This window comes from Neofelis nebulosa, chromosome 3 (genome assembly GCF_028018385.1).
Source record: "Neofelis nebulosa isolate mNeoNeb1 chromosome 3, mNeoNeb1.pri, whole genome shotgun sequence".
Classification (NCBI taxonomy): Eukaryota; Metazoa; Chordata; class Mammalia; order Carnivora; family Felidae; genus Neofelis; species Neofelis nebulosa.
In genome coordinates this window covers 205,303,055-205,319,633 of record NC_080784.1, presented here as the reverse complement: position 1 = coordinate 205,319,633, position 16,579 = coordinate 205,303,055, and the positions used below count along the sequence as shown (strand labels likewise).

Sequence of the window (16,579 nt, the reverse complement as noted above, 5' to 3'; positions counted from 1 at the left end):
AAGGAGTAATTTTTAACTTTGACTTTTTAGTCTTACTACTTAAGAAACACATATCTTAAAAAATATAAGGCTGTAGACGCCGTAAATGGTGACTCTTCTGATGCAGCGTAAATTGAAAACCTTCTGGAAACGATTCACCATTCTGGATGTCCTTACGAAAATGTTTCTTGCCGTGGCTCATGGGAAGAGGTCAAAATATCAATATTAACAGGAGTTTGGGAGAAGCGGGTTCCAGCCCTCATGCAGGACTTTGAGGGGTTCAAGACTCCGTGGCGAAGTCGCTGCAGATGGGGTGGAAACAGCAAGAGAACTACGATCAGGGGCTGAATGGCTGCGATCTCAGGATAAAACTTGAACAGATGAGGAGCGCTTCCTACGGAGGAGCAAAGAAAGTGGTTTCTTGAGGTGGATTCTGCTCCTGGTGAAGATGCCGTGAAGACGGTTGGAACGACAACAAGGATTTAGAATATGGCATAAACTTAGTTCATAAAGAGCGGCAGGGTTTGGAGGGACTGACTCCAATTTTGAAAGACGTTGTACTGTGGGTAGAATGCTGTCAGACAGCATCACGTGCCACAGAGAGATCGTTTGGGAAAGGAAGAGGCGGCAAATTCATTCTCTTGTTTTGAGGAACTGCCACAGACACCCCAGCCTTCAGCAGCCAGGACCCTGATCAGTCAGCAGCAGTCTGCGTCAAGGCAAGACCCTCCACCAGCAGAAAGGTTGCAGCTCGCTGAAAGCTCGGATGATGGTTAGCAATAAAGTATTTTTTAAATTGAGGGATTCATTGTTTTTTTTAGACATAACACTGCTGCACATTTAATAGATTATAGTACAGTGTAGACATAAGTGTTATGTGCCCTGGGAAGCCAAAACATTCATTTGACTTGTTTTATTGTGATAGTCCCTTGATTGTGGTGGTCTGGGGCCAAACTGCCGTGCCTCTGAGGTGTGCATTACTGGATTGGCTAGAAACGAACCTTCCTATGAACCCAACCTTTCACCTCAGGCTTCCCCTTGCCCTCCGACAGAGCAGGTGAAAGGCATGGGTTGGCCGGCACTTCCTGGGAACTGGAATACCTGTCTCCTCCTCTGCTGTGTCCACAACACCTGCCATCGGGAGGTTGCCCACTAAGTGTTTGCTGAATGAATGACTGATGGCATTCGGCCTCTGCTGGTACCTTCCCCTCCTCTTTTAAGCTAAGGACCTGTAAAGCACTGCTTGCATTCTTCAAAAGAAAGGTTTTTGTGGCCTATTTCTTGTTGTCAGAGATTGCCTCTTGACAACCTTGATCAGACCAGGTGGCAGAGAGATGACCTTCCTTTTTGCAGAGGGACAGTACAAATAAAAATGCTTTACTATTTCAAGTCTAAGGTCAGAAGAGAGGAGGCACTCAGGTTGGGTTTTAGACCAGCCTTAGGGTATAGCATGTTAGCGGTCAGAATTGAGAGCCTGGGGGCCACCTCACCCTCCTCCGCAGGAGCTTCCCCCGAGGGTGCCAGGCCTTCCCCGTGCCTCTCACCAAACTGGAATTAGCAGGACGGATGCTGCAGCCTAATGGGCTCCCGGGATTCTCTCTACCAGCAGTGCTTTAAGTCGGGGAAGGCTTCCCAGAGGGGCTGGGACTCACCAGGCAGCTTGGGTAGATGGCTAAGATCTGGGCAGAGGGAGAAGGGGTCGTTCTTCCAGGGGAGATGAGCGTTGTGTTTGCATTCTGGAGAAAGTGGGCAGAGGAGTCCATGGAAACCAGAGCAGTCCTAAAGAGAGGAGGAAGGGAGAAGCAAACGTGCTGACTTTTGGGGTGCCTGGGGAGCTCAGGCGTTAAGTATCTGACTTTGGCTCAGGTCATGATCTCACGGTTCACGAGTTTGAGTCCCACATCAGGTGAGCTCGAGCCTCACTTTGGGTGACTCCTGCTTCTCTCTCCCCTCTCTCTCTTCCTCTGCCCCTCCTGGGATTCTCTCTCTCTCTGCCCCTTGCTCACTTCCTCCCTCTCTGTCTCAAACAAAAAACATGTTGGCTTTCTGTTGCCTGCCAGGCCCTAGGCTGTGCCTGTTTGTATCTGTTATTTTTTTGGAAAAGGTTAAGAAGTTGCTAAAGTGCCAGAGCATTGTTGAGGTCTTTTGTTGCAGATGTAATTTTCCTGGAGTATTTCATCTTTTTTGTCTGTAGTCCTCTGCTTTTTGTTCCCATAAAATGCCTGAAACAGTGTAACAACAAGCCACAAAAGAAGCGCCAGACTCACTGTGGCCCAGGAGCACCCCTGGGGCTGGGCTGCCGCACAGCACTCGGGAGGCGGACAGCAGGTGTGAGTAGCACGGTTGTGTGGTTTTCCCGTGTAGTTGTGTCGTACCTTTAGATTCCTCTACGTATAACATGGCTTCGTCTAAACTGTTCAATGACAAAAAGCAGGTGAATGAAAGTGTAGATGTAATCTTGAGAGACACGTGATACTTTTGAGTGTGCAGCCTTATCTTCAGTTAAGAAATCAACCGTTTAATTAAAACAAAACAATGATAGGGGCACCTGGGTGGCTCAGTCGGTTGAGCTTTCGACTTCGGCTCAGGTCACGATCCTTGCGGTTTGTGAGTTCGGCCCCGCGTCAGGCTCTGTGCTGACAGCTCGGAGCCTGGAGCCCGCTTCGGATTCTCTGTCTCCCTCTCTCTCTGCCCCTCCCTCCGGACATGCTCTGTCTCTGTCTCTCAAGGATGAATAAAGGTTAAAAAAATTAAACAAAAAAACAGAACAACAATAAAGGTATTTGTGTGTGCGTGCGTTTTAAGTCCAGCTGAGAACTTTCACTCGCAGACTCTCGTGCGACTTTTTTGCCTGTCCATTATGCAGACATGTGAAGGGGACTGCGGGCCTTCGGGGTTTTGAACGTCCTTTAAAAGTTAACTTAAGAACATAGTTTCTACAAAATCAGATGAACTAAAGTGCTTTTAGCTAGGAACAGACTCCATGGGTCCATGCCCTGACACCACCTGAATACTAACGTGCAGGCATAACCAATTCCTTATTAAACAGCACTTGGGTTTCTGGGTAGTGTGCTTGACCCTTGAGCAGCCTGGAGGTTGGGGCATTGACTCCCTTGCAGTCAAAAATCCACAGAAGACTTTTGACTCCCCCCAGACTTAACCTACTCATAATTTACTCTTGACTGGAAGCCTTACTGATGACATAAACTGTCGATTAACATATATTTTGTATGTTATGTGTATTGTACCTTATTTGCTTACAGAAAAGCAAGCTAGAGAAAAGGAAATGTTAGTAAGAAAATCATGAGGAGAACATACATTTACAGCACTAGACTGTAAGAAAATCCATGTGTAAGGGGACCCATGTTATTCAAGGACCAGCTATGCTTTCTTTCCATGTAAAAGCTTTTCCCGAGACCAGCCTACTAGCAGCTGGATACAGAGAACAACCTTCTCTGTGTTCTTTAGCCTCTCTGGGGATGGCACATTCTGCTTGCTATTGTTTGGGTAGTGTAATTTCTTTTAAATTACAAGAATTATTTTACATAACAATGTATAGTCTATGCAGGTGAACATGGCAAAAGGCTATGGAAATTTTAATGAGTTTCCTTTTTAAAATGTTTTCAATTTTGCCACTATGGAAAACAGTGCGGAGGTGCCTCAATATTAAAACTAAAACTACCATATAACATAGCAGTTTCACTTGTTTTTTTTTTAAGTTTTTTTTTTTTTAATTTTTTTTTTCAACATTTTTAAATTTATTTTTGGGACAGAGAGAGACAGAGCATGAACGGGGGAGGGGCAGAGAGAGAGGGAGACACAGAATCGGAAACAGGCTCCAGGCTCCGAGCCATCAGCTCAGAGCCCGACGCGGGGCTCGAACTCACGGACCGCGAGATCGTGACCTGGCTGAAGTCGGACGCTTAACCGACTGCGCCACCCGGGCGCCCCTTAAGTTTTTTTTTTTTAAATGTTTATTTATTTTTGAGGCAGAGAGAGACAGAGCATGAATCGGGGAGGGGCAGAGAGAGAGGGAGACACAGAATCCGAAACAGACTCCAGGCTCTGAGCTGTCGGCACAGAGCCCGACGCGGGGCTCGAACTCACGGACCGTGAGATCATGACCTGAGCCGAAGTCGGACGCTCAACCGACTGAGCCACCCAGGTGCCCCTCTTTTTTTTTTTTTTAATTTTTTTTTAATTTTTTTAAAAAATTTACATCCAAATTAGTTAGCATATAATGCAACAATGATTTCAGGAGTAGATTCCTTAGTTTCCCTTACCCATTAGCCCATCCCCCCTCCCGCATCCCCTCCAGCAACCCTTTGTTTCTTCTCTATATTTAAGAGTGTCTTCTGTTTTGTCCCTCTCCCTGTTTTTATATTAGTTTTGCTTCCCTTCCCTTATGTTCATCTGTTTTGTATCTTAAAGTCCTCATACGAGTGAAGTCATAATGATTTTTATCTTTCTCTGACTGACCAATTTCGCTTAGCATAATACCCTCTGGTTCCATCCACGTCATTGCAAATGGCAAGATTTCATTCTAAACCACGTTTCCTTTACTAATCCTCACAAAACTAAAAGTAGTTACTAAATCAGGATGATTTCTACAGTTTTATTTTATAATAAACAAGTTTAACAACTTAAACTTGCAGTACATGCCCTTTCACTTTGTTTCCACGTATCACTGTTTTTAAAGAAAACCACTCCCTATGAAATGAATAACAAAAGATGCTGCTGGATATGGTCAAGATATATACTAATAACACTTATTTGTACAACACATAGCATTTTCAGAGCCCTTTGGCATACACCGTAATTTACCGTCTCAACAGTTTTGAGGGATCATGTCTATTTACAGATGAAGAGAGATTATCTCTCGTCACCTTCTCTGTGAACGATGGATACTGATCCAGGCCTTGTGTTCTATCCTTTGTGCCTCACTCTTTCCCATAACAGGAGGGAAAACCTGAATCTTAACCTGTTTTGTTGTTTTGTTACATTTCTCAAGAAAGTTGACTCTGCCTTAATTAAGCAAGATGAAATTTCCACCTGTCTGGAATGCTGTAGTTAGAAATTGTTAAGGGAAACAGATGTTTAGTTGTGCATTGGATTTCTTTTTCTAGTGAATGAGTTGTGGATTGAAAAGCAGATGATATTATTCGCTGTAAGGAGAAGGCAGTTGGTGTGCAGGAGAGTAATGGTGGGAAGGAAAGAGTTTGGACCTACACTTTTCCAGTAGTGAATTGGCCCATACAGGCCATTAGTACAGATTATTGCTGTCACGTTAGATTTTTCAGTAGCAGGAAGGATCATTCAGTCATTCCAGAAATGTATATTGAGTCCCAGGTGCACACACACTTCTTAGTTGCATGCTAGAAGCACACTCCGGGGAACAGATTGGATTTTGAAGTCCTTGTGCTCAGGAAGCGTATAACCAACCATTATAACTACCATTTACAAGAAGCGCTTCAAAGGATAATCTCTTGTTTCCATTGGTTTTGAAACATGGAGGTTAATTTAAAGTGAGAGTGGCAGATCTTAATGTTTAAAAGAACTATTAACCTGCGTGTGACCCACATCCTTCCAGATTGGACATTGCTGCCTCATAGCAGTGTCTGTCTCTAACGACAGTAGCAACTAAACAGATCCATTCTCTGGAGGCTGTCTTGGACAGGTGAGCTTTTCTGAAGTGGGGGGCATGGTGGCATGACAGGGGATGGGGACGGACCTTAGAATGTTGCCCTGAGGCTCATGAGCCCCATTACCTTGAAGAACGTTTAAGGGAACTCTAGGGAACGAGCCGAAGTTATTTTTGCCTTTGTTTCCTTACTCTCCCCCTTCCCTGATGCAGAACATTGCTCCTGACGCCTTCTGATGGGGGTGGAGCTGTTTCCCGAGACCAACGTCTGTTTAGACTGTACTGAAGATCCAGCGTTGCCAGGGTTTAGGAAACCCTCACCTGTGGCCGGGCCAGCCCTTGCCATTCTCTTCCCCTGACTCTCACAGTGTGCCCAGCAGATCGCTCACCCACGGCCTCACTCCCCAGGAGAGGCCGGCTACGTGACAGGACCTGGCAGGGAGTGAGGTGTCTTCCACCAGGAAGACAGAGGGTCATCGGGGGAAAGCAGGGCACTGGGATGTGGACAAGGGAGGAAGTCACCGGATGAGCCGTTCAAGCCTCAGCCTCCAGAAATCAACTTAGCCTCAGTAACAGGCTGAGAAATGTGATCCAGATGGCAAAAATGTCTTTAACAAGAAGAGGATGGACAGAAAGCCAGAAAATGAGTTTCTGGCCCCAGAGCATGGAGGTGTAAGATCACTCTTAAATGGCTGGGAGCACAACGAATTATATGCAAGTTATACCCAAGTCAGCAGGCTGTGTGTGTGTGTGTGGGGGGGGGGGGGGTTGTACAAATGTAAGAAGACGACCTCACTTGCTTTTAACCTCAGCCTTGGACCCTCCTGTACATGCTGATGTCAGCGTGTGTTCCTGGCTCCAAAAGCAGCTGAAAAGATCACTAGGAAACCCCTCCCCGGGCAGGTGAGGAAGCCAAGCCCTGGAGGCCGAGGGAGTGGCCAGTGATGAGGCAGCGCTCAGTGTCCAGTGTCCTCCACACCCCGTGCCCCAACTTGGAGATGCGTGAAGACAGCCATTAAGTTGACTAAAAGCCTGGAGAAATTGTTTTTGGAGCAAGGTGGGAGAAACAACACGTTGTGGCCTAAAGCGTGGCAGCGGACTGCTCATCTGCGCACAGCTTACAGCGGGTGTGTGCGGGAGAAGCGGGTGGTCTGGGCCTGTTCCAGCTTGTCCTTGAGCGTCCCTGTGACACCTGTGCTTCGCTCGTCCTCGAGACTCACATTCTGCCCACAGCTACTTCACAGATCTTGTGGCCCCGACAGGAGGTGGTGCCTGTGCCGTGGGTAAGCACAGTCGTGGTGTGTGTGGGTAGTGAGCTGACCCGAAGGCCGCCTCTACTGTTAACTCCTTTGGGAGACGGATACAGCACACTTCCTTTTGGAGCGAGCGGACTGGCTGTGCACAGTGGCCCCGAGTGTGCGCTGCTGAGCTGTGCCCCGGGGTCGGGTCGGGAGGTCTCAGGCGGGGCCCCAGCTTGTATTGTGACCAGTTGTGCAGGGAGCAGTGAGGCTTGGGAAGTCCCCAGAGGAGGTTCTAGTAATTTGGGTGGGCAGGTATTGTGGCGGTGATGAGTGTAAATTTACGTTAACAAGGAGGCTGTGGAAGTTTCGTGTCAAGGAAGACTCCTTTTCTTAAAAATAACATTTATTAGGATTTTTTTTTTAAACAGAAAAGAATAAAGGAAAAAACAAAAATGTTCATCATTCCGCCCAGATAACGCAAGAGCATATGCATGGGGCTAGAAAAGGCAAACACGGGGGCGCCTGGGGGGCTCAGTAGTTTAAGCGTCAGACTCTTGATTTCAGCTCAGGTCACAATCTCACAGTTCTTGAGTTTGAGCCCCATGTTGGGCTCTATGCTTACCCGACTGAGCCACCCAGGTGCCCCTAAGTAAATAAATTTTTTAAAAAAGAGAAGAAGGGGCGCCTGGGTGGCTCAGTCAGTTGAGCGTCTGACTTCAGCTCAGGTCACGATCTCGCGGTCCGTGAGTTCGAGCCCCATGTCGGGCTCTGTGCTGACAGCCCGGAGCCTGGAGCCTGCTTCCGATTCTGTGTCTTCCTTCCCCTCTGCCCCTCCCCCACTCATGCTCTGTCTCTCCCTGTCTCAGAAATAAGTAAACATTAAAAAAAAATTTTTTTTAATAAAAAAAGAAAAGAAAATGCAAACACAGAAGGCCCCCACGCCTCTGCCTCTGGTCTCTGTCCCCAGGGAGACCGTTACCACAGTGGCGTGGGTGTTGCTACAGGAAATGTTTCTCTGCAGCTTCTTCTCTCCCTGGGCTTGGAACCAGGTAACCTCTCTCCTTTCCCAGGGCTGTGGGAGTTGGCCTGAGCAGGCTTTACAGGAAGTGCGGCCTGTGGGCCTTGTGGGCAGTGCTCTCACTTCAGCTGCTCCTGGTTCTGCGGGGCCTCTCTCTACAGAGCCTTCTGGAGGCCAGCCGCTTCCAGCCACCATTGCTCTCACTAGCTTACTGTCTGTCCATCTGTCCTGCTGCTTCTGCCTCCTCTGTAGGTTCTAGTCATTTGGCCACAGATCAGGGGTGATGCTCAGGGGACACAGTGTTGTGATAGGGCCATACTGGAAATCAGAGTTAAATGTAAATCCTCTGAAAAATAAAATTTTGGGGGCTCCTGGGTGGCTCAGTTGGTTGAGCACCCGACTTCGGCTCAGATCATGATCTCGTGGTCTGTGAGTTTGAGCCCCACGTCGGGGTCCGTGCTGACAGCTCACAGCCTGGAGCCTGCTTCCGATTCTGTGTCTCCCTCTCTCTGCCCCTGCCTTATTCATGCTCTGTTGCTCCTTCTCTCTCTGTCAAACATAAATTAAAAAAAAAAAAATTAAAAAATTAAAAAAAAAGAAAAAGAAAATTTTTTCTCTCTAAGGGAAGAAACAAACAAGCAGCAGCTTGAAATATTACTTTTAAGATATCTTAGTCTTTCGTGATCTATATTTATTCAAAGTTTGTGGTATTCCCCACCTCCCCTTCACAACGAACTACCAGTAACAGTCACTGCTGTTGGTTACCTGCTTCCCGCTGCAAGGCCTGAGCTCCCCAACCCTGCCTTGCCGGGAAGAGGGTGGGTGTGGACGGCGCTGTGAGGGGAGGACACCGAGGCCTAGGGCGGTCAAGGCCACGCAGCGGAGAAGTGGCAGACCGTGCCTGTCTGACCCCCAGAGCTGAGTTCTTCCGGTACGGGGGATTTTCACTTGTTGACGTTTTAAAAAGTACGTTAATGATGAGAGAAACAGCCAAGTTTATTATGGACTAATTCCTTACTGACCTTCCGTTAGATCCGCGGGCCTGTGCGGAGCGGTTCGCACACCGCTGGCACATGCACGGTGCTTGCCAAGATGAAGCCTCTGTGGGGTCCTCGTCCTTCCCGGCGACAGCGTGAAGGGCTCATGAGCTGACCCACAGAGGGTGGTCTTGTCATCTCCCGTTCCTGCTGCTGCTCAGAGTAGAGACATCTGTGGTCATTTCTGCTGGGTGCTGAGGAGTCACAGTGTCGCCTTATGAATAACTGAGCTTTTTGTTGTTGTCCCTTCCTTTGTAGAGACTTAAAGCCTGAGAATATCCTCCTCGATGACATTGGTAAGTGAGTGAGCTTTTCACGTCTAACGCATAAGGCTTTGTTAGGAGGGACCTGGCTACAGAGAGTTAATGTGCACTTAGCCTCTTATCGCAGAACAGAAACAACACCAGAAAGAGAAACTCATTGGTACATGTTCTTTTCAAAATCTAATAGAGATAATAACATTGTCATTCCCCCGTATTTAGGCAAGAAGCAGAGATGGTCATAATTTTCTGTTAATAATTGAGTTCTAGAAGCATATTAAAATAAATTCAAAAGTAAGAACATTTTCCTCTGCCCATATCTTGCTTTTTCCCTTGGAGGGGTATATCTTTGCCCTCCTAAATACTGGCCCGCTGCCCTTGCCTTAGGCTTCTTTCACAGAGCAGGAGCGCAGGTGGCTGGTTGGGGACCCTGTGAGCACAGGTGGGGAATGGCCCTTCTGGACCGGCTCATTGTCATCAGCAGGTGCCCCTCCTCAGTTCTCGGGGTGATGGCTGCACTGGGAAATGCCTTCTGGCCCTTAACCCGTGGTTCACTGTGCTGTGCTGCTGACCAGCGGGGCGTGAAAGCGGCTTTGAAAACAGGATGTACTCTGTGTGGAAACGGGAAGTGATCTCCAAGATACAACATTCCCTGGAAAGAAGTGAGGTCAAGCACAGCATAGAGTGTGCTGCCTTTTGTGTAAAACGAGAGGGGAAGTAATGTGTATTTGTATTTGCTTTATACGTACAGACCTGAAGAAACACAAAAGAAGAGTCATAAGAAACTGTTAAGAGTGCAGATAGCCTAGGGGGAGCAGGGTTTCCACTGACACTAATGCCCTTTTATATTTTTCAGTATGTAATTCAGTTTCTGCAAAAGAACCCACAACATGCTGGGATTCTTATTGGAATGGTATTGGATCTATAGAAACTTTGTGGAGAACTGACATCTTAACAATATTAAATCATTCCATTTAAGAAAATAGTATATAATCCCGTATATTTGGGGCTCGTTTAATTTCTCTCCACATTATTTTGTGATTCTGTTCGTTGTAGCACCATGTGAGTACATTCGTTATTCAGAAGTCATTTGTGTGTATTACTTTTTTTTTTTTTTAACGTTTATTTATTTTTGAGACACAGAGAGACAGAGCATGAACGGGGAAGGGACAGAGAGAGAGGGAGACACAGAATTGGAAGCAGGCTCCAGGCTCTGAGCCGTCAGCCCAGAGCCTGACGCGGGGCTCGAACTCACAGACCGTGAGATCGTGACCTGAGCCGAAGTCGGACGCTTAACCGACTGAGCCACCCAGGCGCCCCTGTTTGTATTACTTCTAAGTGGACTCAGTGAAACTCCATGGAGATGTTTGTAGTTCTTTCTGTGCATCGCTCCCTCCTCTCCAGGACTTTCCCCCACAAATTTGAGCTGACCTGTCTTCCCTCAGTTCTAATCTCTGTCTTCTTAGCAACACCACCTGTTCTGTGTAGGCTCCTTCTTGCAGTGCTGGGATCCGGAAGCGGCTCCTGGTCCGGGAGGACGGTAGGACCCAGCTGTCTTGTTTCTCTCCTGTCGGGAAGCACCATCCCTGACTACCGTAGACCCAGTGCCGAACAGTGTATTGGGGCCATTTTTAATTATTTCTGATTGAAGAGCAAGTGTTGCATCAGTTACCCCTTGTTGGTTGGAGGCAGAAGTTCCGTACATTCCGGTGGGGTCTAGTTGTACATATCGGGGTATCCTTTTTCAGTATCGCGTTGTGGTTTTCACCGTAAGGGTCGTACACATTTTGCTATTTGATGTTCTTTAATGGTTTTGTTTTTAAAACTTCTGTTTGCTTGTTGCTGGTATTTAGAAATCTAATTTCCCCTATTATTTGCATTTTACATTGCTGTCTGATACACTGTTAAAATCGAACCAATACCAGTACATTATCATTAACAAAAATCCATGGTTTACTTTAAGGCTCGTTCTCTGGGTCGCACATTGTGTGGGTCTTGACAAAGGTGTGGTGACATACGTCCACCCTTACTGTATCACACCGAGTAGTCTCACAACCTGAACGTCCCCTGTGTATCACATATCCAGCCCTCCTACCCTCCTTCCAAGCCTGGCAACCACCCATCTCTACTCAGTCTGTCATTTTGCCTTTTCCAGAAAGTCATAGACTTGGAGTCATGTAGTGTGTAGTCTTTGCAGACTGACTTCTTTCACTTAGTAATACACATTTAAGGTTTCTCCAGGTCTACGCTTGAGGGCTCATGTCTCTTTACTGCTGAATAATATTCCATGGTCTGGATGGACCAGAGTTTATTTGTCCATCACCTGCTAAGGACATCTTGGTTGCTTCCAAGTTTGGGGAATTAAGAATAAACCTGCTCTACACATCCACATGCAAGTTTTCGTGTGGACGGAAGTTTTCAACACCGTTGAGCATATACCAAGGAGTGTGATTTCTGAATCAGACAGTAAGAGTATGTTTAGTTTTGTAAGAAACTGACAAACCATCTCCCAGAGCGGCCGCACCTGTGATCCTGCGTTCCCGCCAGCTGTGACCGGGAGCGCCTGTCGCTCTGAGTCCTGGTCAGCATGTGGTGGGGTCAGAGTCCTGGATTTGGCGGTTCCAAAAGGTGTGCAGTGGAGTCTTAGTGTTGTTTTACTTTGCAGTTCCCTAGTGACATACGGTGTTGACCATCTCTTGTTATGCTCATTTCCCATTTGCGTATTTTTGTTATGAGGTGTCTGTTCAGGTCTTTTGTCCATTGAAAAAATTGGGTTGTTTCTTTTCATACTGTTAAGCTTTAAAAGTTCTTTATGGGGGCACCTGGGTGGCTCAGTCAGTAGCTCAGGGGTAGCCTTTTAACATATCACCTTTAAGTACGAAATTTGCTGTAGTATTTTTGTAGATACTCTTGGTCAGATTTAAGAATTTTACTTTTTGGGGCACCTGGGTGGCTCAGCCGGTTAAGCATCCAACTTCAGCTGGGGTCATGATCTCACCTTACGGTTTGTGAATTCAAGCCCCGAGTCAGGCTCTGTGCTAATAGCTAGGAGCCTAGAGCCTTCTTCAGATTCTGTGTCTCCCTCTGTGCCCCTCCCCAGCTCGCACTCAGTCTCTCTCCCTCTTTCTCAAAAATAAATAAACACTAAAAAAAATTTTTTTAAAGAATTTTTCTTTTTAAAAAAATAACAAATGGTTGTTGAATTTTATCAGTGCTCTTCAAGATAATTATAGGATGTCCTTTTTCTCTGTTCATATAGTAAGTTTTCAGATGTTAAGCTAACATTTCATTTCTGAAATAAATCCAACTTGGGCATAGTATGCTATTCTTTACATAGATTGCTAGATTCTGTTTCCTGGTATTTTGGGGGTGAAGGTCTCTGCTCTTGTGTCTGTAGTATCATGGGAGCACCAGCGGCCTGCTGTTGCCTACATCCCTGCAGAGGCTCCAGGGGCCAAAAGTCTTGACTCAGCCGCCAGCTGGCCCAGCCTCGGTGGGAGTTGCAGGTTGCAGGTTGCTGGAGAGTGGCCGTGTGTGGCCCCTGTTATGCCCAGAATTCGTGATCCCCAAAGACCACCAGGGAGCCGAGTCCGATGCAAAAGTAAAGAGGCTTTATTCGAGCTAGCTCGAGCTCAATCTCCTACCTGAACCAACGCAGCGATGAGATACCGGAGACAGAGAGCAAGTTTCAAAAGCACAAAAGGTTTTATAGGGATCATGGCCTTAGCCGATTGGCTGGGGAAGGGTCGTGGACTCAGCCGATTGTCTGCCAAAGTGTGGTCCCAGGTCAGCAGTTATCAGCGTCACTTGGAACTTGTTAAAAATGCAAATGTTGGGCCTGGTGGTCACAGACCTACTGAATCAGAAACTCTGGGGGTGGGGCTCAGCAATCTGTGTTTGAACAAGTCTTCCAAGAGATTCTGATGCAGCCGAAGTTTAAGAACCACTGTGTCTGAGGATCTCTAACATGTTTGGCCTCAGCGTATACAGAACGTTTCTCACTGGTCACCTATTAACCATTGGCTGTCAGCCTTGCTGTGCTATAAATACCTAGCACCAAACACCATCCCCAGAGACTCTGATTAATTGGTTTGGGGAGGGGTAAAATGCTCCCAGGTCATTCTAAGCCTGGACAGGGTTGAGGGCTCCTGCCTCTGGCCCCGACCTGAGAGAAGCCCTCCCTCTTCTACTGACACTTTCCACGCCTCTCACACTCCCCTTCCTCCCACCTCAGACTTCAGAAGAATGCATCAATCGGTAAGTTACTTAAGGGGAGGAGGCGTGTTCTGAGGTTTGAGCAGGAACTTCTTTCTGCGGCCATGTCGGGGACATAGTCACTAGTCAGCCGGCCTAGATCTGCTCTTTCAGCCCCCACTGCCAGTGAGCAGCCTTGCTCTGACCAGGATTTGCAATGCTTCTGAGAAATGCTGGTGCCCCTTGGCAGCTCACCTCTGTGTGGTTCTCTGCACGGGCGTTTCGTCCATCCGATACAGTCACCGTCGTGGCTCGTGGACACCCTTGGAGGACGGCTTGTGTGATTTGTTAGGCCCTGCAGTTGTGGCTGATAGTAGCATGGGCCGCCCTGACCTTCACCACCCTGCCCCGAAGCAGGAGCCCAGCATCATGTCTGTAGTCTTGACTGTTATTTGTTCTTTTGGTGCTGTGCACCTGGTCACATTCCTGTTAAGAATGGAAAGGAATATTCTACAGAACTTTGTTTTGCTTTTCTTGATTTCAGGAGATTAAAAAAATGTTTATTTATTTTGAGAGACAGAGAGAGAGGGAGGGCATATATGTGCACATGCACGTGCATGGTGGGGAAGGGCAGAGAGAGAGAGAGGGAGACAGAGACTCCCAAGCAGGCTTTGTGCTGTCAGAATAGAGCCTGACACAGGGCTCGATCTTACAAACCATGAGATCATCACCTGAGCTGCAATTGAGAGTTGGATGCTTAACTGACTGAGCCACCCAGGTGCTCCAATTTCAGGAGACTTTAAATCTTTTCTTCTTGTTTTCCTATTCTTTTAATTTTTAAAATGTAATCCTAGCTATACTTTATGACTTCTGAATGTGATTGATTTTAGGATTTTTAGTATCATGTAGTTAAAATTCAACCAAGAACTAATTTCCACCAGAAACCATAGAACATAAGAGTAACTCTTTCATTTCCCATCTAGACAGCTTGTTAGGGCTTCTGTTCTTGTCTGTAAAGCAGAACTTGACATTTGTGGTGAAATTAGGTTTTTTTAAAAAAAGATGATTATGAAGAGAACTATAGGCAAATATCTCTGAACATGGTTGCAGAAATCCTCAACAAAATACCAGCATAGCAAATCCAACAATATATTAAAAAAATCACTCACCACAGTCAAGTGGGATTTATTCCTGGGATGCAAGGGTGGTTCAGTGTTTGCAAATTAATCAATTGTAATGTATCACATCAATAAGAGAAAGGATGAAACCACATGTTCTTTTCAATAGATGCAGAAAAAACATTTGACAAAGTACAATATCCATTCATGATAAAAGCCCTCACACAGTAGGTTGAGAAGGAACACACCTCAATATAATAAAGGCCATGTATGAAAAACCCACAGCTAATATAATCCTCAATGGGGGAAAACTGAGAGCTTTCCCCCTAAAGTCAGGAACAAGACAAGGATGTCCACTCTCACCACTTTTATTCAACATGGTACTGGAAGTCCTAGCCACAGCAATCAGACAAGAAAAAGGAATAAAAGGGCATCCAAATCAGCAAGGAAGTCAAACTTTCACTATTTGCAGATGACATGACACTACATGTAGAAACCCGAAAGACTCCACCAAAAAACTGCTAGAACTGATATATCACTAAAGTGGCAGTATACAAAATCAATGTATAAAAATCCATTGTATTTCTATACACCCATAATTAAGCAGCAGTGAAATTAATAAAGCAATCCATTTATAATTACACCAAAAAAATAAAATACCTAGGAAAAAGCTTAACCAAGGAGGTGAAAGGCCTGTACTCTGAAAATTTTAAAACATTGATGAAAGAAACTGAAGATGATACAAACAGATGGAAAGATATACCATGCTCATGGATTGGAAAAACCAATATTGTTAAAATGTCTATACTACCGCAAACAATCTACAGATTTAATGCAATCCCTATCAAAATACCAACAGAATTTTTCACAGAACTAGAATGAACAATCCTAAAATTTATATGGAACCACAAAGACCTCAAATAGCCAAAGCAATCTTGAAAAAGAAAATCAAAGCTGGAGGTATCACAATTCCAAATTCCAAGATATACCACAAAGCTGTAGTAATCAAAACAGTATGATACTTGCACAAGAATATACACATAGATCAATAGAACAGAATAGAAAATCCAGAAATAAACCCACAATTATATGGTCAATTAATCTATGGCCAAGGAGGCAAGAATATACAGTGGGGAAAAGACAGTCTCTCCAACAAATGGTGTTAGGAAAACTGGACCACTTTCTTATACCATACACAAAAATAAACTCAAAAGGGATTAAAGACCTAAATGTGAGACCTGAAGCCATAAAAATCCTAGAAGACAGCACAGGCAGTAATTTCTCTGACACTAGCCATAACAATATTTTTTAAGATATGTTTCCTGAGGCAAGGGAAACAAATGGAAAAATAAAGTATTAGGACTACATTAAAGTAAAAAGCTTCTGCCCAGCAAAGGAAACGGCAAAACAAGAAAACAACCTACTGAATGGGAGAAGATATTTGGAAATGACATATCCCATAAAGGGTTAATATCCAAAATATATAAAGAAGTTATAAAACTCAACACCCAAAAGGCCTTCAGGTGTCCATCACTCCTGCAAGCACCATGTGGGCACACAATGGGGAGAGACCTTTTGAGTGTATGGGGTGTGGGAAAGCTTTCAGTCAGCCGCAAAGTTTTCAAGGTCATTTGAAAATGCACAGCGTGATTAAACCCTATGAATGTAAGGAGTGTGGAAAGGCATACAAATTTTCCTCATCTCTTTGAGTGCACATGAAGAAATACCCTGGGGAGAGACCATCACAAGCCACTGCTCCCTTCAAGAACACAAGAGGGTGCACAGTGGACAGTAAGCCTTTGTATGTAAGGACTCTGGTGAGACCTTCCAGTGTCCCACAGACTTGCAAGTATGTGTGATGGCCCTTGGTGGGGAGAACCTTGTGAATGACTGCTCTGTGGGAAAGCCTTCACTTGTCCCTCTTCCCTTCGAGGACACACATGAAAGCACAGTGACACGAAATCCTATGAACTTAAGCACCAGGGAAAAGACTTCAGGTATCCTAGGAATCTGTGAGCACAGACACACTGTGGGAAAGCATTTAAATTCCCTTAAAATCTTATTTAAAATGCGAGCCAAATGCAATGGAGA

At 45.7% G+C, this 16,579-nt stretch overlaps 1 protein-coding gene across 7 annotated transcripts in view; it reads left to right on the top strand.

Annotated features, from left to right (window-relative positions):
* Positions 1 to 16,579, top strand: part of GRK4 (G protein-coupled receptor kinase 4) — a 96,287-nt gene that overhangs the window by 64,886 nt on the left and 14,822 nt on the right. For all 7 annotated transcript variants that reach the window (XM_058719651.1, XM_058719653.1, XM_058719654.1 and 4 more), the window contains one exon: positions 9,175 to 9,212. In XM_058719651.1, the coding sequence (XP_058575634.1) occupies positions 9,175 to 9,212 (38 nt within the window). The remainder of the gene's footprint in view (positions 1 to 9,174; positions 9,213 to 16,579) is intronic.